At 36.1% G+C, this 24,445-nt stretch overlaps 2 protein-coding genes and 1 non-coding gene across 4 annotated transcripts; 2 read left to right on the forward strand and 1 right to left on the reverse strand.

The window, feature by feature from the left end:
* Positions 1 to 60: 60 nt before the first annotated feature.
* On the forward strand, positions 61 to 9,954 carry LOC110378724 (protoheme IX farnesyltransferase, mitochondrial). 2 transcript variants are annotated; one of them, XM_021338103.3, is made up of 8 exons: positions 61 to 224; positions 461 to 555; positions 2,286 to 2,490; positions 4,018 to 4,213; positions 7,949 to 8,124; positions 8,439 to 8,618; positions 8,849 to 8,983; positions 9,078 to 9,954. In XM_021338103.3, exons 2-8 carry the CDS (start codon positions 490 to 492, stop codon positions 9,311 to 9,313), a joined length of 1,194 nt encoding a protein of 397 aa, XP_021193778.2. In that variant the 5' UTR covers positions 61 to 224; positions 461 to 489; the 3' UTR covers positions 9,314 to 9,954. The 2 variants fall into 2 exon arrangements, with proteins under 2 accessions (XP_021193778.2, XP_021193779.2); XM_021338104.3 differs by lacking the exon at positions 61 to 224 and adding an exon at positions 232 to 362.
* LOC110378722 (FACT complex subunit spt16) lies at positions 9,948 to 22,506 on the reverse strand. Its single transcript, XM_021338102.3, is given in 18 exon segments — positions 9,948 to 10,168; positions 10,544 to 10,717; positions 11,050 to 11,323; positions 11,546 to 11,675; positions 12,048 to 12,195; positions 13,677 to 13,931; positions 14,393 to 14,606; positions 14,813 to 15,210; positions 15,552 to 15,750; positions 16,068 to 16,307; positions 17,187 to 17,346; positions 17,508 to 17,652; positions 17,737 to 18,152; positions 18,235 to 18,482; positions 18,485 to 18,533; positions 19,285 to 19,446; positions 22,106 to 22,216; positions 22,288 to 22,506. Coding segments are annotated over 18 exon segments (3,399 nt in total). The 5' UTR covers positions 22,357 to 22,506; the 3' UTR covers positions 9,948 to 10,161.
* Positions 22,507 to 23,624: 1,118 nt separating this feature from the next.
* Positions 23,625 to 24,263, forward strand: LOC110378707 (uncharacterized). The gene is made up of 3 exons (XR_010276822.1): positions 23,625 to 23,765; positions 23,837 to 24,013; positions 24,141 to 24,263. It is a non-coding gene; the product is annotated as an uncharacterized LOC110378707 (transcript).
* Positions 24,264 to 24,445: the final 182 nt, after the last annotated feature.

A 24,445-nucleotide genomic window follows, 5' to 3' on the forward strand; every position in this document is an offset into this window, starting at 1 on the left:
CTAGACAAAAATTACCTATTCAAAATAATAATTGAAAAATGGATAAGCTGGCAATGACCATCTAGTCTACCACGAGTTACGTCACTTATGTCATATGTCGAATTTAACTCGATAACCTCTGAAATGTTTTCATATTATCATTTTTATCATAATTATTTTTCAAAGTGATAATAAGGGTGGTTTTTTAGAATATTTATAAAACTAGATTACAATTTAGTAAATACGTAAGTAGTCTCTTCATCATTCGTTACCCGTGCTTCAAGAAAATAACTTCTATCTCCTTTGGAAATAAGCCTTTTAGAGCTGTATGTTATTTAACTCCAATGTTTGAATTACTTTAGTTTAGTGCCGATTCTTGACTCGTGAGTAACTGTAGTCACACATATACGCGTGCCATAAATATAATTAATACCAAGAACAAATATTAACATTGGTTATATTTATATTTCTGTAATTTCAGAATGTTGATATAAGGCGCATAACGACAGGATGTTCTATAAAAAAGTGATGCACTGCACAATCTGCCTGAAACATGGCACTGTCGGCATTTCAGGGGTAAGACCGATTTTTGAAAATTTTACTCAAGTTAACACTTTAGAAAATATTAGCTAAGCATTGTTATCTTTTACGTGCCAGATTATTACGTTCTACCATTGATACTGCGATAAAAGTTTTTCTATTTTTTATTAACAATACAAGCGCTCAAAGAAAATCTCTTATGTGTGACGAAAAGCTCCGACTTTCAGCAGAATAATCGGCTTCACTGAACTTCCATTTACTAATATTGTTATCATATTTATTTACTCTAAACATAAGCATGTTCATGTTGCAAAAATGTTACAGGCTTACCAAAGACCATGTATCAAAAAAACTTAATTTTTACTAAACTATACTTATAAGGAAATATAAACATCTAATCATTGTTAACAGGATAAAGTTATATAAAATGCTATTTAAATGTTCTGGGATTTTTACATAAGTCTGTCAAAATAGCATTTTTACTTGCCTTATGAGCATCTGCTTTAGACATAGACAAACCATAGTTCTTCCCTGCAGTTCTAACCATGTCCCAATCCCAAGTGAACTACTTTCTGTCTGTAAAATATTAGTAACGAAGTAAGGATAATTTTCATTGCATATGTGATGACAGAAAAAAGCTAGCACATAAATAAATATGGAGTACATACTTCATATTGCGTTCAAAATACTTTTAATCTAGTCTTGACCTTGTCTTCCTCCCATAAAAAAAATGCACATTAAGAACTAAGTACCAAGAGGCTTGGAAAAAGGTTTCTTTGCACAGACATTAAAACAATACCTGCCTGATAAAGGTTTGCTTCTTATCAAAATTAAATTTAAAAAAAAAAAACAAAAGATTACCTATATTTACCATGTCCTTGCGTATTCAGTTTTATGAAAATGCTGACTAATCTACTTATATTCAAAATATTAAATACAAATAGTTTCTCTCTTAATCCCATTAAGAACAAGTACAAATGCGACAAACATTATTATTTTACGAAAACTAGGTAACACAATATCATATTACGTCATTACCTACTCAAAAAATAAAATGCTACACATGTTACCAGTTTGAAGCTGATAGGTAATCTCAAAATTTGTTATTGAAAATTTCAAAAAAGTCACGCGTGATAGCTTGCAAAGGTTAAAATAATAAAACCATTCAAACGGTTATCAAAAAACTGTTGCGATTTTTGAGTTTTTTTTTTCAGTAGTATTTTGATTTAATTATCTTAGTCTGCTTTTGAAAACGTGACTTTATCTATATTCGTACAAGGAGTACCTATTGAGATAATTAGAACCAAAAACAGTAAGCCTAGCGTGTACCTGACTACCCACTGCCGATAGCGACATAATTTTGGACGGACAATGGCTTGCATTAAAATGACTAAGCGATCTTTGTACTACGAACAAATTAGTTAAGGTCATGCGGCGACCTACGTCTAGCTATAGCCGCTTGGACGAGCAAACCAATTAGTGGGGCTTTAACGCGGCTAAATCGTCTTCATTATATGAATATGAGCCTAATATACGTCCTTCGTAGTCTTTATTTACTAAAATGTACATCTAAGAAAACTGTCGTCTGTTATCTAACATAGGCACCTACGTAGATTCAAAACAACCTAGCATGAAATTACTCCGTTGGATGAAGTTGATAAGACGGTGTTAGTGCATAGAGCAATTTACAGGGCGTTGCAAACTGTTTACACATACTTTCGTTTACAAACACTTCGTCATTTAAACAGTGATTCATTCGCTTTCAGAACGGCATTCTTCTGCAGCAACTGGCAAGGATATCGACGTCACAATGTTGGAACAGCAAACTGCCATTGACGACACAAACGACGGCCACGGTGAAAAGCAAAAATGTGCCGCAGGACAACAGAATGTGGAAGGAGACGCCGTCACACGACAGAAAGAATCAGATGGGCAATTATTGTATGATGCTGTCTAAGTTTCGGTTAAGTTGTAAGTATTTCTACTTTATCGCTTTACAGTTTTTCTACAGGAAATTGAATATTTTTTCTTGGTTCACACCTTTATGAGTTCCCTCTAGTCTCTTTGCACCCATAAGTAAAGCAGTCGTTACGCTATCAATGGCCATCAAAATAATCACCACCACTGATTAATTTGATATGATACCTCGAATACTAAATCCAATAATGAATAAGCGTGACATAAACATCATAATACGATATCTTAAGACGCGGACTAGATACCAGTTTAACCAGAGAGTAATAAAAAAATACATATCTTTTTTAAAAGTATACTGAAATTAATATTTTCAGTCTACTTGTCTACCATCTGGGATAGTAATTAATATTATAACTATTAGCATAAGTTCTATACAGATCGCCCATTCATCGCAATGAAGATTCCAAAACCGTGTCTAGATTTAAGATAATCAATTCGCTCAATCATTGAATTTTATACTCATTGAAAATTATCAACATTCACACCATCCAATCGGTTCTAAAACAAACGCCCGGCCCATATTACATGTTGAAGTATTAGATATCAACAATTTATAGTAACAGCGCACATTCCTCAACGCTTATCATTTGAGGGATAATCGATGCCTTTGTAATCGTTTGAAAGATAATTTAAGTAAACAGAGAAAGCTGTTTATGTCGTTTGTAACACGAGGGGTCTTGATAAAATGTGCCACGTTTATAACATGTATTTGTATCTTAATTATAATAGAATCCGGGAAAAGAGTAATTAAATCAGAATCTCGGATTGGGAAACCCCGTTTCCCTATTTACTTAATTTTAATTGCCATTTAATTACGTTCTAATGTTATTGTTTAGTGATAAATAGCTAATTATATAATACTTTCAAATCAGACCCGTTCAAGCAAACAAACAAGCTCTTCTGCCTTATACCTAATAATACCTACATAGTCTAGATTTTCCTTCCTGGCCTTCCACTATATATTTAAATAGCTTTAAACATTTCCTTCTTCTCAAACAGAAGTCTTTATTGAATATACATACGATAATCTACGGCAGAGTAAAATTATCGCATAGTTTTGTACCTATCACTAACACTAAACCTAACCACTATTGACTACTAGTTTTACTAAACATGACGCATTGTTATTGCAACAAGAGAGCATGTTATTGTTTCTGTATAAGACAGGCGTTACAGCAATCTAAATTGTCTTGACATCCTAGATATTGGTAACATATAGGTACGTATTTACACAATGAACTTATGACATTTATGATTTCTAGTTTGAACAAATGCGGCGTATTTGCCGAATATATAAAGAGTTATTTCCCTTACTTTATCACCCCGATCTCGATAGAAAGTAATCTATGTAGGTAGGTATAGGCGTCTATAGGATCCCCCACCATCCCATAAAATTTCATTTAAATTGGATTGGTCGCTTTACAGTAAAAGGTTTACAGGCAAACAGAAATTGCACCTATTTACATTTTACATAATTTGAAAACATGTACAAGTTCAAACAAAAATCCTTTTCCTCCACAGCCCTAGTAGTGATGTCCTCAATGGCCGGGTACGCGCTTGCGCCCGCGCCGTTCGACTTGACGACGTTCGCGTTATGCGCGATCGGAACGGGACTCACGTCGGCTGCAGCGAACTCTATCAACCAGTACCATGAGGTACCATTCGACGCGCAAATGGCTAGGACGAAGAATCGAGTTTTGGTTAAAGGATCGTTAGAGTAAGCTTTTCTTGTAATTTTATTTATTTTTTACTATATCTGCAAAAAGTACGCTTATAAAAAGCTTGGTTTAAGGACAAAGATTTTACCAATTCAGAATAAAATTTTATTTCTGCTTGGCTACTTTAGACATTAGCTATATGTTCTAGTCACTAAAACCTTTTGAAACATCCTTACATTAAGTCCTTAAAATTACGCTCCATGATCAGAAAGTGCCTGTTTTTTGTGTGCGTTCGCGCAGCGGAATGTTGTTGAATTTAAAGATTTTAATTATGCAGATAATTAGTGTAAGACGTCCTATAATTGTGTATGGTAAATAAAAATTTGTGTATGCAGCCATTGTGGAGAAATTCACCAAAAACAGATTCCGCTGGGCGAACGTTGGCGAACGTTGTCCTGGCGGAACTTTTTTTAATCCATAGACTTTAGAAGAAAAGAGATGTGTCCGAAAATTAGTGTGTATTTGTGTATAATTGATTATGTATGAATGAAATCAGTGCATGCATAAACTTTGGAGAAATTCAAGTTTCCGCTACGCGAACGTTTGGCCATTAGCTAGTTTTCATATAAAGCGCTTACATAGAGAGCTGTAGATTTTTACATACGTTGTTTTGAATTTGTTTATATATGTTTAAAAAACAGATTTAGAAAAAGTCGTCGGGTTTAAAAGATAAAAATATAAACGTAAAATACACTTATTCGGTCTTAGTTCTTAAAGTATGCAGTTTGGGGTCTAGATTTTCACGTTTACACAAACCTTGTAAGTGTCTCCAACATGTTGCCAAGTATCAATGATATTCCGTTAGTAATTAAAAAGTTATAGGATATTTTACCATGAACAGATCACTGTTTACAAAGCAGTCGAATATCACGACGTTCTAAAGCAGTGGTTCTTAACCTTTTTGACATGAGGGACCACTTTGACCAAAGTTGTCTTGCCGGGGACCACCTCATCGGTTTACCTAAATTGGTACTCATTTCTTTATTATTGACCAAAAAAAAAATCTGAATTTTTGGGTCAGTTCTACTTAAAAAAACTTGCCCAAGTAGTTTCCTAATGCGCGAGCGAAGCGAGCGCGAAAATTTTATCGGACTTAAACCAAATATTACGTAAAATGTAGCCCAAATGTACTTAACTTTTTGTTTGTTAACAAATTCAAAAATAAGGGCACATAGTTTCTGAATACGCGAGCGAAGCGAGCGCGAAATTTGTATCGGACTTAAACCAAAAAATACGTAAAATGTAGCCCAAACGTACTTAACGTTTTGTTTGTTGCCAAATGCAAAAAGAAGAGCCATAGTATAGTTTCTGAATACGCGAGCGAAGCGAGCGCGAAATTATATCGGACTTAAACCAAATATTACGTAAAATTTAGCCCAAACGTACCTAACTTTTTGTTTGTTGACAAATGCCAAAATAAGGGCATACAGTTTCTGAATAGGCGAGCGAAGCGAGCGCGAAAATTTTATCGGACTTCAACCAAATATTACGTAAAATTGAGCCCAAACGTACTTAACTTTTTTTTTGTTGACAAATGCAAAAATAAGGGCATACAGTTTCTGAATACGCGAGCGGAGCGAGCGCGAAATTTTAATTATTTTTTAAGACTCAAAACCAAAATTACGTAAAATGTAGCCCAAACATACATTTTCATGAATGGGGGGCTTTCATGAATGGCTAGGTACGACGCACCCGATATATGTCCATGCGAAAACCCCCGCTCGCAATTATAAGTCGATAAAAATTAAGTTAGATAACGTATAGCAACGTCGCGAAGCTAAGCTTCGCGGACCACTTGGAATGCCTCCAGGGACCACCAGTGGTCCGCGGACCACCGGTTAAGAACCACTGTTCTAAAGTAATTGCATGGTAAAATGTATGCCAATAATTAGTTTAATCATTCAACTATTCACTTGCAAAATTTCATGTCATTAAATTCAGTAATTAAAGAAAGACAATTATATACTGACGGACTGAAAGCACAAATCCGACCAAGTTCGGATTCGGATAGGTACATCAGCAACGTTCTTAACTTGGAAGGTTAGTATATTTATTAATATGGTACAGTTGCGTACACAAGCGTTAGGAAAAAATAAAACAATTGCATTTCTTGAATGAAAATATTTTTTAATAATAACGCCTCTATCTACGACATTTTAGTTAAAATACGTAACGTTTATTAACGTTATTTTTAATCACGTAGTTAAGTAATTTATGTAAGTAATAATAATAAAAATATTTTTGTACACTTATATTTAAATAGAGAAGTACTTGTTAATTGAAGATTTATTTTTATCGTACATAGTGGCATTATTATTAAAAAAAATATTTATCAATCAAGACATACAATTGATTTATTTTTTCCTAACGCTTGTGTACGCAACTGTTCCATATTAATAAATACTAACCTTCCAAGTTAAGAACGTTGCTGAGACATATGGCACGGCCGCTTTTTTGTACCTATCCGAACTTGGTCGGATTATGTAGGGTTTCGATGCTCCGTCAGTATTATAATTGTTTTTCTTTAATTACTGAATTTAATGACATGAAATTTTGCAAGTGAATAGTTGAATGATTAAACTAATTATTGGCATACATTTTACCATGCAATTACTTTAGAACGTCGTGATATTCGACTGCTTTGTAAACAGTGATCTGTTCATGGTAAAATATCCTATAACTTTTTAATTACTAACGGAATATCATTGATACTTGGCAAAATGTTGGAGACACTTACAAGGTTTGTGTAAACGTGAAAATCTAGACCCCAAACTGCATACTTTAAGAACTAAGACCTAATAAGTGTATTTTACGTTTATATTTTTATCTTTTAAACCCGACGACTTTTTCTAAATCTGTTTTTTAAACAAATATAAACAAATTCAAAACAACGTATGTAAAAATCTACAGCTCTCTATGTAAGCGCTTTATATGAAAACTAGCTAATGGCCAAACGTTCGCGTAGCGGAAACTTGAATTTCTCCAAAGTTTATGCATGCACTGATTTCATTCATACATAATCAATTATACACAAATACACACTAATTTTCGGACACATCTCTTTTCTTCTAAAGTCTATGGATTAAAAAAAGTTCCGCCAGGACAACGTTCGCCAACGTTCGCCCAGCGGAATCTGTTTTTGGTGAATTTCTCCACAATGGCTGCATACACAAATTTTTATTTACCATACACAATTATAGGACGTCTTACACTAATTATCTGCATAATTAAAATCTTTAAATTCAACAACATTCCGCTGCGCGAACGCACACCTGTTTTTTTGCTTTATTTTTTTAAGTTATCACTTTGTTTTGATTTGTGTAATCAGAACTTGCTTGGAAAATTTTAGCACTCAAATAGCTTCTAAGACACAATCATTATTATTTTGTAAACTTCTTATTATGTAATCTTATCATATCCAAGTTCAAAAGTAGGTACTTTTGTGATCATTTCGAAATTCTAAACTGACCTTTTGGCTTTGGAGTAATTAAATTGTCAAAAACTTATCGCTTTACTAAACCTAAGTTAACTTATGTAAACAATATTTTGTTCTGTCTCTAGATAAACAGTCATTACAAAAATTTAGATTTTTGATAGATGACTGGCACATATTTTGGTTTTAACCTTTATCAAAACTGATGGTGATGGATTTCAATACCCATGTACTTACTAAGATTTTAATACCCATACTACTGACTATGTACCTATGTCTAATTGTGCATTTCTTTCCCCAGGCCCGTCCACGCAATAGGTTTCGCAGCCCTAACAGGGTCCACAGGCCTGAGCTTGCTTTACTTCGGCGTGAACCCTCTGACAGCGGCCCTCGGTGCTGCAAACCTAGTACTTTACACATCCGTCTATACGCCCATGAAGAGGATGTCTATTTATAATACCTGGCTGGGGTCTGTAGGTAAGAATTTGCAGAAAAAACTGTCTTTATTCTTTTTATATGTATTGTTAAGTGTGCAATAAAGAATAAGAGAACGAAAGAAAGAGAAAGAAAAAAGTCTTGGTATAAATTTGGTGTAAACCCCATAGTTGTTCAGTTAGTGACAATAAAATCAAAATAGATTCAATTTCTAAGCATAATGTCGATAACATTTTTAACCAATGGCAACACTGATTCACAACCAAACTCAAACGCATTTTAAAAATGATAAATATGCTCTCTCTCACTGCCCAAACTAGTCCCACTTATATCTAAATTCTACACACAATCCACAGTTGGAGCAATACCTCCCCTCATGGGTTGGGCGGGGTGCACGGGTGCCCTAGACCCGGGCGCGATCGTGCTCAGCGTCATATTATACTCGTGGCAGTTCCCGCACTTCAACGCTTTGTCCTGGAACCTGAGGCCTGACTACTCCAGGGCTGGTTATCGGATGATGGCCGTTACTGATCCCGGTAAGTTGAAAATAGAAAATTACTAGCTTCTGTTAGCGGTTTCACCTGTAACACGTGGGAACCTCTGCACGAACCCGGATAAAAAATTGCTCGTTTAAACAAACTCTTCAGTTTTCTAATATTAGTATAGATTTAATTTGAACCCTATGGCGTTGTATTAAGGTTCTTCGAGTGTTTTGTGTTCGTCTATGTTACTTATTACAGTATTAATATTGTGCTACATTTTGCAGGTCTGTGCCGAAGGGTAGCCCTCAGGCATACGGGAGTAATCGTCGGAGCGTGCCTTGCCTCATCTTACTTCGAAGTTACCAACATGTGGTTCGCGCTAGAATCCTTACCGTTAAATATTTATTTTATGTACTTAGGTAAGGCTAAGATAAATCCAGTATAATCGTATATAAACAAAATATATCAACTTTGTGTTATGTAAATTGTACTTATCTTCCATTTTGTTTTCAGCATGGCAATTTCATCAGAAATCAGACAGCAACAGTTCGAGGAAACTATTTAGATTTTCTCTAATACACTTGCCAGCATTAATGTTGTTGATGCTAGTCAATAAGAAGAGTTGGTATAAGAGTGACACACAGGATCAGGAGACGCCGAAGGTGCAAGATGTCAAGATTCCTGACTCCAGAATATCAGTGCTGCCTCGTCGGCCGGTGGTCGCGGCACAGGAGTCTGACATCGACTAGAAGTGGAACTACTGATCGATAACCGGACGCATCGTATAATCGCACGGACTTGTCGATAAAGCACTAAATCGCATTCTTGTTACCTATAGTTAAGTAATTTATTAATGTCAATTCGGCAATATAACCAGTCGGCAAGAGTCGTACGATCGCACATTTGTTTGTTAGTTGCGTCGTATCGAATCGTCGACGTATCGATAGCTCGCATGTTGTATGAAACTTACAGGACGTAAGTTACATATAAATGAACCGGTGTTTTATTGGTGCGATAGTCACGCTTGTTGCCGATCAGAGTTCCGTGCTAATTGTATAATCTACATGGAAGTAGATGTAGTACTTATGTAAATAATGTACATTGTAATTATGTGATTCACTTAGATGTTTGTAAGTTAGTGATAACAGTCTAACCTCAGAGATTTTGTTAAAGTTACAGTGCTAAGTAACTTGGCAGGTGCCAGCTTATTTAGTGTGCCGTTTGCTTGTTATTTAAATTATGTTCAAAACTAAAATAGTCTCGAAATTACTACAATAGTAATTGATGTATATTTTTGTTCCTGTTTGACAGTATCATTGTAATTAAATAGGATCAGTTGATTATGAATTAGTCCAGGAATTGGAAATAAATGAAATCAGTAAATAATAAATCCTTACATTTTATTTCTTCGCGAATTTAAATTACAGTTTCATTGGAATCAGAAATAAACTACATACATACAAAACATTCAGACCTGATTTGAACAACGCGCAGACGGACATTGGGTGTGACAACACAGTTTAATTAAATGTAACGAGCCGAGAGCGGCAACTGAAACCCGTGATTGCTCCTAAACGATTCATTGCTTGTCGCCAGCTTATTTCCTGAAACAAAAACAAACTAGCATTAGTCCTGACTCTCGAATGTAGATAACATACCTAATACATAAAAAACAACATGTAACATGCTACTCCATAACATACATGTTTTCAAAAGTATAAAGAATAAGAGGTCTGAAATCAATATTTTCAATATACGCATGTAGCATAAACCCAAGAGCGTTGTACCAACCCAAAGCAGTTGTAGTCAACCACCACCTCAGTGTTCTCTTCTGTGACCAACACTCGTGTTTACAGTACGTTTTTTATAGTGACCCAGACAAAGGTATACTGTGAATTTACTATAGAGTCCTATGGCAGTAAATCCTGCGTGAGCAAGAGGCCTTACAGTGTTCATTTACTAAAGAGCACAGTACTCACTTAGATCTCTTAGAGTGACGGTCACCGTCCCGTGAGTCGTCTCGTGATCGCTTGTGCGAGCGCGAGTCGTTTGAGTGCTTCTTGTCGGCGGACTTGTTGTGCGACTTGCTGTCGCTCTTGCGCTCGCTCGAGTGGTGCGACGACTTGTGGTGCTTGTCGCGGTTCTTTGATGGGCTGGAGAGGTCGAAAGGAATAAGAAATTGAGGAAAAAGTAAGTAAAAGTTTAGAAAAAAAACAGTTTTCATAGCAAAATAGTATTTTTGTAAAATGCCACACATTTTAGACATTATAAAAGTATGGTCGCTTCTATTGTCTGTAGTCATCAATAAAAGGGAAATATTTTTTATTTGTACTAACAGGCTCTAGAATCCAGAACGAATTTGAAAGAATCCTACATAATTGGGAAGTTAGACTATCTCAGAGAAACACAGACAATATTTTGTCCACTGACGGGAGTAACTTCCCAAAAAAGAATCACTCAATACTACAAATAAATGCCAACCAACCTGCTGCTACTATGTTTCGACGGACTCTTATGATTTGAACTCTTATGGTTAGAACTGGAGCTTTTATGATTGGAGGAGCTCTTGTGATTGGACGAACTCTTGTCATGTTTGCCCTTCTTGCCGTGTCCCTCGTCCTCGAAGCGTCCGCGGCCGCCCTTGCGCTTGCGGTCGAAGTCTGTCTCCCCGCGGTCGTAGATGCGCTCCTTCTTGTCCTCTTCAGCAGCCTCGCGTTCCAGATCTGACCAGTCTTTACCGGATTCTTCGTCTTCTTCACCTGTGATTGAGGAGATTAAGAACTTGTTCAAAGGCGTTGTCAGGGAAAGCGTAAGTTATTACAGGCGTCATTAAAACTTCTAAATATAGTATCTATACTTTTGGAAGATATGATTCGTTTTTACCCATCTACGTTAATCCACTAATGACACCATATATTGGTCCAGCGACATCTAACTTCGGTCGATAATCTTCCCACCGAAAAATACATCGTAAAGCTTACCATCACTATCACCCGACGCGTCAGACTCGTCAGACGCTTCGGAGTCGTACTCAGAGCCGTCGTCTGAATCCTCTTCAGTTTCCGCGTCCGTCGGCTCGTACGCGTCATCTTCTTCCTCTGACGATTCATCCTGAAAAAAATAATATAGCCAAAGTTAAAAACACGGTTTTCTTGAAAATAGATTATATTATCAATGTCGCCAGATTTTTTAAAGAACATTAACAGACTCAATGATGCACAGGTGATTGCTGTATGCACAAGTAAACTGCTTTATAGCATATCAAGATTGTTTGGGAACAACAAATGTGTCAATGCAGGTTCATTGCTATCATGTCTTCACGCATGAAGGTTGCAATTTCTAGAGCGTTTAGACTAGAGGACTATGTGTGTGCGTCACAGTGCCGCACTTTCGGTCAATCTCGCTCTTAGATATTTACTACAGTTACAAGAAGTTTACGAGTGATCAACGATTGTCATACAACTTCGCATATAAGGTACTTACGTTTTCAGCGTTCTCCACGTCGGACTCAGGATCCAAGAAGGACCAGCCACCGTTGTCGAAGAAGCCTTCAATGTCGTCCGTGATAGTCTTCATAACTTTGGTCCAGTTCAACGATTGTATACCTTCTGAGTAACGGATGTCGCATGAACTGGGGACAAACAGTTGTTATTTTATATTTGAGCCATAATAACTCTTTATAGGACATATTGCCACTCAAGTTATATTACGTTAAGTCTCAAATGTTAAGCAATAATAAAAGACTACTGCATAAGAAAGTCAAAGGGAATAAACGCCCAAAATTACTCCAATCCAAACATTATACTGTCAATATAAAAAAGGTGTAAGATGAGTGTAAAGTCTGAAATCACACCCGTGTCCCACAGGGGGACAATATCAAGATTAATGATGATGAAAAAGCGTATTTACAGTCTATACATGGCTAGTACGCAAGCGTGTGAAACTAGTCGCGAATAGATTGGAATTCACTTTTTATACAAAGTCTTCCGATGTATACAGCAGTAGTACGCAAATACTCGCATATATTTTGTAGTGGCCAAAGTATCTTGCTTTGTTCCATAATATACAGTGCTAGTCCGCATGCAAACTAATCGTGTATACATTGGAATAGGCGCGAAAAACTTTACGATTCCAATCTATTCGCGAGCAGTTGCATGCTCGCCATTTGGATTAAAACACGACCTAGCATTTAATGTTAATTTAAATATTAATAATGCTCGTTCAATTAAAAAAACATTGTATTAAAAATTGAAGTTAGTGACGAAAACGAATCGCTGCAAAACCGACTCCACGTAGTCTTGTCTGCCCTACCCCTAGAGTGCAATTCAAAACCGCGTAGGCGCGGAGGGGTGAGGCGGCCTGCGAGCTGAGGCGCAGGTAGTTTCAGCGCTCGCCGACGCGGCTGAGGCTGGCAGCAAGCCGAAGCTGCGGTGGTGAGCGTGAAAACCATCTGCGACGATAAGCTAGCATGGGACCGCCGGAGCCCCGCAGCACCGGAGCCGTGACAGAAGCCATGCTTGCTGCATGTTGCTTGCTTACATTTTAAACGTACTGAGTTAAAAAATTAGAAGCTAATAAAATATATTTTATGATGTCATTTTTAAACGGTTTTATTTAGAAGTTTACTGTTAGAATGCCTGCTACAAAAGATGCTAAAAAATAACCATCATGCTGAGTTGTATTTAGAGTGGTTTACTTAGAAGATAACTAGTGGCTAAGATAGTATTATTTAGATGCTCGTTAATTGTGGCTGACTTAATAATTTAGGCAACATACATTTTTGGGGGCGAATAATGATATTAAAAAGAAGCCTGTTTAATTAGCATTTTTAATAAACAAACTCAGATTCAAAGCCATTTTTATTTAATGCTTTACCTAATATAAATTTTGTATAGTTAAATTTGACCGTGTATAAATTGGAAAGATGCATGTGCACGTCTACGCTACGAACTATACGCGAGCAGTACGCAAAATTCGTGTATACTTTGAAATCACAAATTAAAAAACAGCATTACAAAGTATCAGCGAGCAGTTTCCTATGGATGCGTTTTGGCTATGTACACTCTGTAAATACGCGATGAAAAACAGCAATCTCTTTGTACATATACTTACTTGAGCCACTCCTTAACATGATCCAGCATGTTCATAGGCACAGCATTCACCATGGCGACCTTCTTCGCATAATCCTTAAACACAAACACCATATCGAAGTTCTTGAGATGGAACTGTACTCTCTCGAAGTGGACCAGCTCAACGTCTTCTAGTGCAATGACGAATGGCGGCCATTCTGTGAGGTTGACGAGGGCTCCGGAGGTGGGCTGTAGGAGGACTGTGCTGCGGAATGGGGCACCGGGGAAACCTAGTTCTCTGCGAAATGTGAAATATAGTCAGTTAGTATAGGAAAACTTAAGTTTGAAAGTGTGGCTTCAGCTCACTTGTACACCAATACTTATGTATTATTTTTGTGAAAACAGGCTTGTATCTAACAGTGCGACAAAAAGTCTTGTAATAAACAATGCAAATAACTTTACAAGTTTTGAAGGACTAGATTTTTTATCTATTATTTACGATAACGACACTGTACAAGTACATACTAGACACGGCGCTAAAATTCATTTATAATCATATTTGTTTAGGTTGCATATCTCAAGATAAGATACCGACATAAGCGGTTTACGAAATTAAATCGATTACAACGCTAGTAGACAATCGTATCAAGCAACATCACACATTTTAACAAAGTTTATGGAATATCCAAGCCCAGTTGCAAAATAAACCAATTATTTCATAATGCGAGTCAAAACTACTAGAAACTGTATTACACTAACCTGAAAGGCGTATCAAACTCGACCTCCTGCTTGGTCATGTTCTCAACTCGTTCACAGAAGCTCTTGAAAGCGACTTTCAGTTTGTGCCTCAACTCTCGCTCGCTCTGTTCAGCAGCCAAGTCGTCTCTGTCGTGCATGTGCTGATGCTTGCCTAAATCCGTCGTGATCTCACCCACTTCCGTGTAGAATTGCACGTCCACGTGCTTCTTTTTACCTGGAAATTTCAATAATAATATAAAACATACTTAAAAAGTTTTTTTTTTTTAACCCAAGACTTCAGTCATTGGCTGTACCGATTTGATGCGGTTACCCCGCAAACGTGAGATAATCGCGCAAAAACATAGATAAATATACATATACAGGTCAAACTGTTGAAAACATTTTATGAAGAAAAAGATTCTGAAGCCATAATATACTTACCAAACATAATAGCATGCTTCAAATGGAAATGTAACAGTATAATCATTTCTCCATCACAAGGCTGGAAGAATGCGTTCTTAATATTATTGTACAAAATGTCCACTTTATCTCCTCTTACTGACGTGAATCTGAATCCGTTCGTGTGTGCTTCTAAAGACCCGCTCATTCTCTTAGTTACGATATTAGGTCTTATGTACAAGTCTTTAAGTTTGGGATTGCCTTTACTCTGTGAGAGAACCAAGGTATCTTGTTTGACCAAGTCCTCCTTTTCTCTCTCTTCTGCTTCTCTTGTTTTGAACTTCTTCTGTACTTCCTTGATGAGTCTGAAGCCAGTGTTGAGGTTGGAGGACGGAGGGGATATCTCGCCGGGTTCCTTTGTGTTTGTACTTCTGTATGTACTGTAAGATAAAATAAATTGTAGTTGGTAAAACGTTTTGGTAATGATTAAAGGTATTAGGTAGCTCTGGTAACTGGGTTGTGGAGGTCAGATAGGCAGTCGCTCAATGTAAAATGATTCTAAGCTGTATCCGATTAAACTGGAAGCAGCATAGTTGGAAAAAGGCTAAGCAGATGAAATTGTAATTGGTAAATAACGCAATATACTCGCGCCTTGTTCATTTTTAGGCTCTCTAAAAGTGTTTTACTGGATATTATCGAATTTTCGCCTTACTCAGTTAGATATATGTACGTAAATTGGTTCGGAAAGTGCTATTGCTAATAACAGAAAGAAAATACTTACACTTCTTTAACGAACGTGGCATCCGGTTGTGAGTAGTTTCCCCCTTCATTCCTGCCCATAGTGGCGCCGGGGTGGAAGAAGTTTATCCTGAGGTACGTGTAGTCGCCCTCCACTGACTGCGAGATGTTCTTTATCGTTGATATGTGGAACGGTACCGGCACACCGAATATCGGTAGGATTACCGTCTCGTATTTACGATCTGAAATTGGATGGTGTATTTAAATAACTTTACTATGTGGCTCCATACGTTGAAAGACAATTTAACTAATATCATGTGTGGATGTATGTAAGGCTAAGAAATATCATGTGTGGATATCTTTTTTATGTGTACCGCGATATATCGTTACAACAAAAGTAAACATCTCGAAGAAACCTGGACTATGATATCCGCCGCAAACCCACATTGAGCAAGCGTGGTGATTAACGGTTGTTCCTTCTCTGTATGAGAGGAGGCCTGTGTCTAGTAGTGGGACGATAAAAAGGCTGATAATGATGATGATCGTTACTACAACTCACCAACATATAACTTGAGCTCTTTAACTTCATTCTCCCTCGGCATCTGACTGGTACTCTTATATGAAACTGTGCTTTTCCTCAACTTTTCTCCTTCCTTCCCGCTCGACTGTTTCGCCAATCTCTCCTTAGCCTTTTCATTTAGGGTGATAGCCAGTTCCCTTTGATGTTCCTTACGTTTTTCTTCAGAAGAATGCTCCGTGCGAAGTTTTGATTCGATAACTGCTGTTCTTTTACCTCTACCTGAAATAATATCGAGTTTTTAGGGACTTATTTTGTGAGGCAAAGTTTGATTGTACTTTGTTTCTCTGAGTTTTGTGAAGCATGACTCTTTGAGCTTGGTAAAGATTTCGCGCATATAGGTAATTTTTATTTAGAAGTAATTATAATAGTTTATCGCGAGATTCGTTCGCCAAATCTGTACCAAGCGAAATTATAATGAAATATATGAAAAAATACTGAAGTCATTATTTTTGTTAATACTTGTTTTGTAGTCAAAATCTGTAGAAACTCACCTCCGTTCTCTATAAAGATTTCCGATAGCATGTAACGAAACAAAAATATGTAAGTATAAAACATTCCAGTTCATCATATTGTAGTTAGTTTAGCATCTATATTTACTGAAAGCTTTTACAAATATTATACAAGTAGAAAATCATTGGAAAAATCATTCAACATACTATTCTGCCATTCTTCATTTTATGTTACTTTCAAATCCTTAAATTATAAATTAAATGATTAGATATTATGCTTGTCACATGCATGTAAACTTTATTTTCTGTAAATTGATTTTTATATCAATAACATTAACTTATGCTTTGCGAACGTCACTAAAACCATTTTAGAAGTTAGTGATATTAAATTTTGAAACAGGACACACTTTACTTTCCACCTGAGTGTTACCATATACCAAACAAAACGTTCATAAAACTTAGAAGCCACATAAAACTTAGATCACACTCACATATCACATACATAGACAGAAGAATGTACTTTCAGCCTTTAACATAAAGTTCAAATTCCTTTGTCTAACAAGCGACCATTCATTCATTCAGACAATACTCAACCTTACACGCTTAGCATAAAGTCCAATCTTCTTCAGCAAATTCTAAGAGAACTCACCGAGTATTTCAGTCTTGTTTTCCTTCTCTTCTTCTTCTTCCTCGTCGTCATCTTTTAAGAAGATGCCGACGTTCTTGATCTTCTTTTTGGATTGCGTGAGAAGTGACGCCGGTTGTTCCTCGTTCACTAATACTGTGTCGCCGATGAATAAGGCGTAAGTCTGCAAAAGGTGTAAAAAAAGCTGAGCATCGAAAATAAGTCTTATTGGTGAAGGAATAAGATGCATTTCTAGTAGACAGAAGTCAATGTAGCAATGACAAACTATGCTATACAAATATTGTCAGCTACATTATGATGAAAGTTAGACTTCTGTAATCTTACCTTGCCTTCCTTTTCTGTGGCAGCACTGTTTGTCAAGTTGGCCAAACCAATGTTTATGTTGAAGACCATTCCTTTCTTAGCCACAGTTGACGTTTTGGGCCCTATGATTATTGAACTTTCACGGAATTCTATACCCATTGCGAACCTGCAAGATAAATCGATTTATAATTTGTATCTATAGGAATTTTGAAGATAGTTATAGTGGTTAAAAGTTGTTTTTTGAACTTACCCAAAAGATTTCGTAAGATTCTCAACTAAATCTGGCTTCTCTTTCTTCGCCAACTCCAAACCGGCTTCGTAAACTGCCGAAAGCTTGGCGCCAGAAACCAGTTTCTTCATAACTTCCTCTTCTATATTCAAAAGGAAGTTATAATTGCTTTGAATTTCATCTGTGGGGTTGACAAGCAATGTCCGAACAATATTTGAGCAGTATGATTTATATCTAGCGCCTAAAGAACAAACGATGGCGCCGAAATGTAAGTGATTTTTGTCTGAAACGGCGCTGAATTTGAGACTGTAGTTTCCTCCAGATTGTATGATGGGAGGGTAGCACATGTCCACTTGGCTTGTGTCCACTCCTGTGACGTATTTTTTGTCTGATATCGCCGCTTCCACTCCCTCGGCGAGTTTTGAGTGTTTTACTTTCTGAAAGAGAACAATAGATTTAATACTTCAGACCTCGGTGGCATGGACAAGCTTTTACCAAAATATGTGTTGTAAAACTCACCTTGTCTGAATCAATAATTTCCATAATCTGGTCCTTCAAATACTTTGTGAATACATCAACTGTGACCAAACAGGCTTTCTTAACAGTAATAATTTCGGAATCTTCTTTTGGAGCCATTAGATGTGCGATTGATGAACTTATATCTACATTTTCAAACTTTTCCCCTTTCATAACAGCCTTCCAACTTTCACAGAATTCACCGGGATAGTTATCTTTAGCAAAAACCCCGAGGGTCTTTCCTGATTTGGATTTTTAATCTCTTGTACTAATTTGTTGAAGTTTTCTTTATCTTTATCATTCTGAAAATAAATTCGACATGATTAATCAGACACCATGTCATGTTAGGTTTATTTTGTAATATGAACAATATTGTTTTGCTAAGTAATTTCCTGTTAATGATCATGTTTCCAGAATAAAGACAAAACTATGGCAAGTGCATATCATACAAGCCCATAATTTACGCACAAAAGTATAAAAATATAAAGCTCTCTGTTGTAGAAGTAAAATACCAACAACCTACTAACTTTCACAATTGTAAAAGTTTTACAGAAAAACCCTGGCACCATTTTCAACTGTATAAAGGGTGTGTTACATAAACATAATGGCAAACAAGTACTCTCGTTATAACACGTGACTTGTGAGCACATTTACGCACGCGCGCAAAAGCTTATGTTTTCAATTAAATAAGCAATTTTTGTAAGCTCGTACTCAATCATTATGAACTTTTCAAAGAAGGTGCAGCTACTTCACTCTGTGTTGCCGCTCTCTTAGTTCCAATTAGATTTCTGTTAACTATACCGACAGAGGAAGGAAAGATGAGCGAAGATGCCATAAGCCAGGTAGGTACTAGAGCCAGGTAGATATTAGATCCGCTCTAATATAAGCGCCCGTAACATTTCTCGTTGTATTTTGGCGACGCTACATTCTTAGGATTTTTGCCATTGTGACATCTCCGCTTGTCTTTTGTTTTCCATAACTATACAAGTATTATCTAATGTCCTACATCTGGGGCATAATGTGTAAACACCCTTAAAAATATTCCAAACTTACCCTATCTCTAATAAGTAATTTCACTGGAGGCAATTCGGTTTCTTCCTTCCCATTCTCTATTTGTCTTAAAAATTCGATCTTCTTTTTGCTTGCAAGAAAACACATGCTGTTTTCTGTGAGAACTGTTATTGTGTCCGGTAGCTCGTAGCCAAACAGCCATGTCTGGTGCAGAAATATAAGTTAATATAAACATGACATTGATAGGTTAGTTCATTATTCAGTATAGTATGTAATCAGGTATATGCAGTGGCGTAGCGTGGAGGGGGCAGGGGGGGCAAATTCCCCGGGCGGCAGCTTTTAGGGGGCGGCAAAATTTACCCAATTGAAAAAAAATTGTTCGCAACTACATACAACTGTCTAACAATAACAAAACATTAAACAAGAAAGTTGAAACTTTTTAAACTTAAAATTAATTATTGTCAGGTACTTAAAACACACGTAATTTTGGTTTTGAGTCTTAAATAAAAAAATATTAAAATTTCGCGCTCGCTTCGCTCGCGTATTCAGAAACTGTATGCGCTTGATTTTGCATTTGTCAACAAACAAAAAAGTTAAGTACGTTTGGGCTAAATTTTACGTAAGTAATATTGGGTTTAAGTCCGATAAAAATTTCGCGCTCACTTCGTTCGCGTATTCAGAAACTATATTATGGCCCATATTTTTGCATTTGTCAATAAACAAAATGTTAAGTACGTTTGGGCTAAATTTTACGTAATTTTTGGTTTAGGTAAGTCCGATAAAAATTTCGCGCTCGCTTCGCTCGCGTATTCAAAAAGGTTAGGTATGCCCTTATTTTTGCATCTGTCAACAAACAAAAGGTTAAGTACGTTTGGGCTAAATTTTACGTAATATTTGGTTTAAGTTCGATAAAAATTTCGCGCTCGCTGCGCTCGCGCATTTTGAACTTTAAAACCTTCAAGAATTCAAGTTACAAAGATATAAAAGAAAAGTCTACTTGAGAACCTCCCCCTTCTGCCGGGTTTGCGGGTTGTTCGAAAGAGTTACCGCGGCTCTGGAACATAAAAGGCCATCGACGAAACACGACGGTTTTTAGTCAGTAAGAGTCTGTCACTCCCTCACCGCTGCTAACCCACAGCGGGAAGGGTCATTTGATGATTTTTAACGTCGATACAAAAAATATCCCTTTTTTTGAAGTCGGCTAAAAATGACAAACGGTCAGTAACACTTGTTAAAAAAAAAACACGGGAAAGGGCGGCAAAATCGACAACTGCCCCGGGCGGCAGATACCCACGCTACGCCACTGGGTATATGTAGCCTGCAACTAAATTAAATCTGCAAATTCTAACATATTTAACCAAATACATATAAGATAAGTATCTAGTTTTACTGGTTTTTGGGAATCTGTAAGTTCTATGCCAGTTTAATGTAGATTTTTTAACCTCAAAAAGAAGGTTGCAATATGAAGTAATATCCACCACCAGCACCAAGAATCAGCTAGAGTGAATTATTATCTCTTGGGAACTTATTTTAAGTAGATAGAAAGAATTCCTATTATGTCCCCAAAACAAATAAAATCAAATAAGATTCTAAATAGAGTTGTAAAACAACTACTTAACTGTAATTGTAAATGATACATATTTTTAAGTCTGCAAAGGCTTCTTTGTAAAAAATGTTCAAACAAACAGAAATTCCCACTAGTACACTACTAAAGTAAAAGAAGATTTTAATGCACAGTTTTACTCTAGCATGTAGGGTGTGTGAGGGTAAGTATGTAAGCTACCTTCTAGAATTGATAGCTGATTATAATAATTTAGATTAGAAAAACCTGGTGGTGATTAGTGCCTACTCATGTTTCAAAAAATCTCCACCAAGCCGAGTATACTTCACTAGTGGGATTTTTAATGGTTCTTTCTGCCACCAAAGGGCAAAGTTGTAACTCATGAATAGTCATGAACTATAGCTAGACAGTTATAATGGATAAATACTTAGAGACTCCCATACAACAAAAAGGTATTTGTGTTCAAATCCAACTTATACTTGGCAACATTTTTTCTATTTGGTATCTGTAGGGCCACCATAATGTGTTGCTATATCAGAAAATAATATTCTTAAATTGTTACACAAGAAATACTTCAATGATGCAATCAGTTATTTTGATATCACCCCTTTCCAGAAATCTGACGATAATAATGTGGTGAATTCAGACAAGTAATACATCATAAAATGAATACTAATAAAAAGTATCAGGCTTCCGTATAACTGGACAAAGTCAAATAAAGCCATATTGGTAGCCATCATACTACCAAGATGTTATTATTAACATTTACAAACTTAAGTCGGCTCACAATGTGACAAATGAAGATACAATAATGAAATGAAAAAGTTTCCTTCAAAAGTATGCTAATTATTTTAATGGAAAAAATCAACACTACTCTTTGTCATAAATTGAGCCTGTATCAAAAGGCCTAGAAAAGGATTGATTTCTGAACTGAAATCACATTATAACTGTGAACAAAGCAAGTGAACCATGTAGGTAACCTATATAACTATAAACAAAATTTGCAAAATACATCAATATTGCTATTATAATGTCATACAATCAGATGTATCAAGTTCACCTTAGATATGTACATTTAAGTACCGTAAGTATTTTAAAACTGATGCTAACTGTCGGAATGCCAACTAAAAGTTTAAGCTAATTATTATTGTTGAAATACTGTTGTTTAGGTAAAGTTCCTGCAATAATATTACACTGCCACATAACTTCTATTCGAATAACTGTAAATACAGGGCACAGAAGCCACTCGGCACGTAATAATTTCGATTAAAGCACATGGAGTGCTACAAAACTCGCGCAAACCTGTAGCGCTGTTGACTTGCTGTAAAGCGTATCTTCATCCACTCCAACGCAAGAAACGAGGCAATCAACTTTCCCCAGGGCATCATCGGTCTTTGAATCAGCTGCAGCAGCCTGTAAAACATGCAAATACTGTAAATTGCGCCCACTAAAACAGTGACATCAGTAGACGGAGAGTAACCGACCTTCCATGCTGCGTACAGCTTCTTCATGCGCCGATAAAAAGTTTCTTTATCGAGCGATATATTCGACATCTTGTAGAAGAACAATAAAACTTAACTAAACAAAATATCCAACGTAATTACGCCGCAATAATCGCAATTTATTCACAACTCCACGACATTACATCGCTTTTTGACAGCAAACACAAATGGCGGGCGTCGGTAGTCGGTCGGTAGAGGAGAGGAGCTGCCGCGAATTCTATACTGAAAAGATTGTCTATGTGCCATTCAAATACAGATTAAATAAAATAAACCGCCCCAACGTGCTTGAAAGGTGCTCTCTAGACGAACAAATAAATTGCGCAATATTACGAATTGTACAGGTGGATACTGAAGATAGTGCAACGATTTTTGCGACTAAAAATGCATGACCATTGCATGGGTTTTGGTTGATGGCGGAATGATTTTTAATTAATCAGAATCTTTTTTTTTTCTGTTATATTACACAATTATTTTTATAAATAAAAAAAATATCGCATTGTCTAGATTAGATGGCACCTAAGGTTCTATACCTAAACTCACAAATATTACAATAAAATTAAAAAAAAATACGATGAACCTTCTTCATTTTAGGAATTTGGTTCAAAATCATTGTTGGTTCTGTTGAATATTGGTTTGGTTGAAAATCAATGCGCTATTTTAATTATTAATTTAATGAATCGTCTAGGGAGTGCCTATTATTACACATTCATAGACAAGTATTTTCGTCTTTTCATTCACAAAAACAATCACAATCGTGCGTGCAACTTTTTTGAACTGAAACAAGAAGTTGTGTTTTGTTATTTTTAAAAGTTTTATTTATTTGACTTGTTACTTAAATGCAAAAGTTAAAGTCCCAGCAGTTGAGTAAGCTCTCTACGAGTTCATTGAAAATTCTGTCTCAGAATCGAATCACAACGATATTAGATTTTCTCCAAGAAGATGTTACAAAACTATCAGCACTAACTAAGCTAAGCCTATCTGAAGTATTAGCAATTAGAAATGAAATATTTACAAAATATTCCGCGCCGTTAGTAAATGGCACTACGCTTTATGAAAAGTATTTGAAGACAAGAAGTCGAATTTCCACCAATATAGAAAGGTATTATGAAATAAAGCATACAAAAAAAAATAACATTGCTTATAATTTTATAATATTAATTCTCTATAATTAAATTTATTACTAGTAAAAGCTTAAAATACCTAAATACGACAATAATAATAATTATCCATTGACCTATAACAATTACAGATTGGACACCGTAACAAACGGAGGGATTCCAGTTAGATATATCACAGAAATATGTGGTCTCGCAGATTCAGGAAAGACTCAATTAGCATTTCAGATTGCCATCAATTGCGTCAAGAATTATGGGACTACCGTCCTCTACGTTGATACTAAAGGGGATTTCTCCGCCATAAGAATTCAAAAAATGCTAGAAGAACAAAAGCTTTCACATAAGGTACTTGATTAAAATTGGAATTTTAGGACACAGTCTGAGTCTAATTAAAAGATATATTAAACCTTTTCCAGGATATGGCTGCAATAATGTATAAAATACAAATAGTCCATGTATGGACCATGGAGGACTTAGTAGAGTTATTCAAAAATATTAAAACAAATCACTAGTCTTCGATAACTTGGCAATGATTATTGTAGATTCTTTACCATGTCTGATGTTTCAACATCTTGGCGATGACAATAAAATAGGTGAGAAAATATTAATTATATGATGGGTATGATACTGAACCATCTGCCCCTGGTATGTTTCTTAAAGCATGTGGATTGAACCAGTCTTCAATCTTTGATTGTTGTTATACTTCTTCATTTTTCACAGGCCTTTCTCTTTTAAATGCTGTGGTAAACTATAGCAGATACATTTGCAATGAATTTGATGTGGGAATGGTATACATAAACATACAAACACGATGGATAGACAGCGACAACACTGATATAGAAGGTAACATCTGGAAAATGCCTTTGTAATAAAAAGGTTAGTATTGTATTTATTTGTTTCATTATTATTTATTTTCAGACGATGGTGAATCGACATCTGCTTTTAAAGAGCAATCGTATATTGAGAAAAGGAATCGTTGCTTAGGAAGATACTGGGAACAAATTCCAGCACTAGTACTTCTATTA

Source organism: Helicoverpa armigera, chromosome 9 (assembly GCF_030705265.1).
Source record: "Helicoverpa armigera isolate CAAS_96S chromosome 9, ASM3070526v1, whole genome shotgun sequence".
Taxonomy (NCBI): domain Eukaryota; kingdom Metazoa; phylum Arthropoda; class Insecta; order Lepidoptera; family Noctuidae; genus Helicoverpa; species Helicoverpa armigera.

Coding starts and splice junctions, on each gene's coding strand:
- LOC110378724 (XM_021338103.3), top strand. CDS start 490: ATGTTCTATAAAAAAGTGATGCACTGCACAATCTGCCTGAAACATGGC. Junction 556..2,285: donor GCACTGTCGGCATTTCAGGG/GTAAGACCGATT, acceptor ATTCGCTTTCAG/AACGGCATTCTTCTGCAGCA. Junction 8,125..8,438: donor TACCTGGCTGGGGTCTGTAG/GTAAGAATTTGC, acceptor CACAATCCACAG/TTGGAGCAATACCTCCCCTC.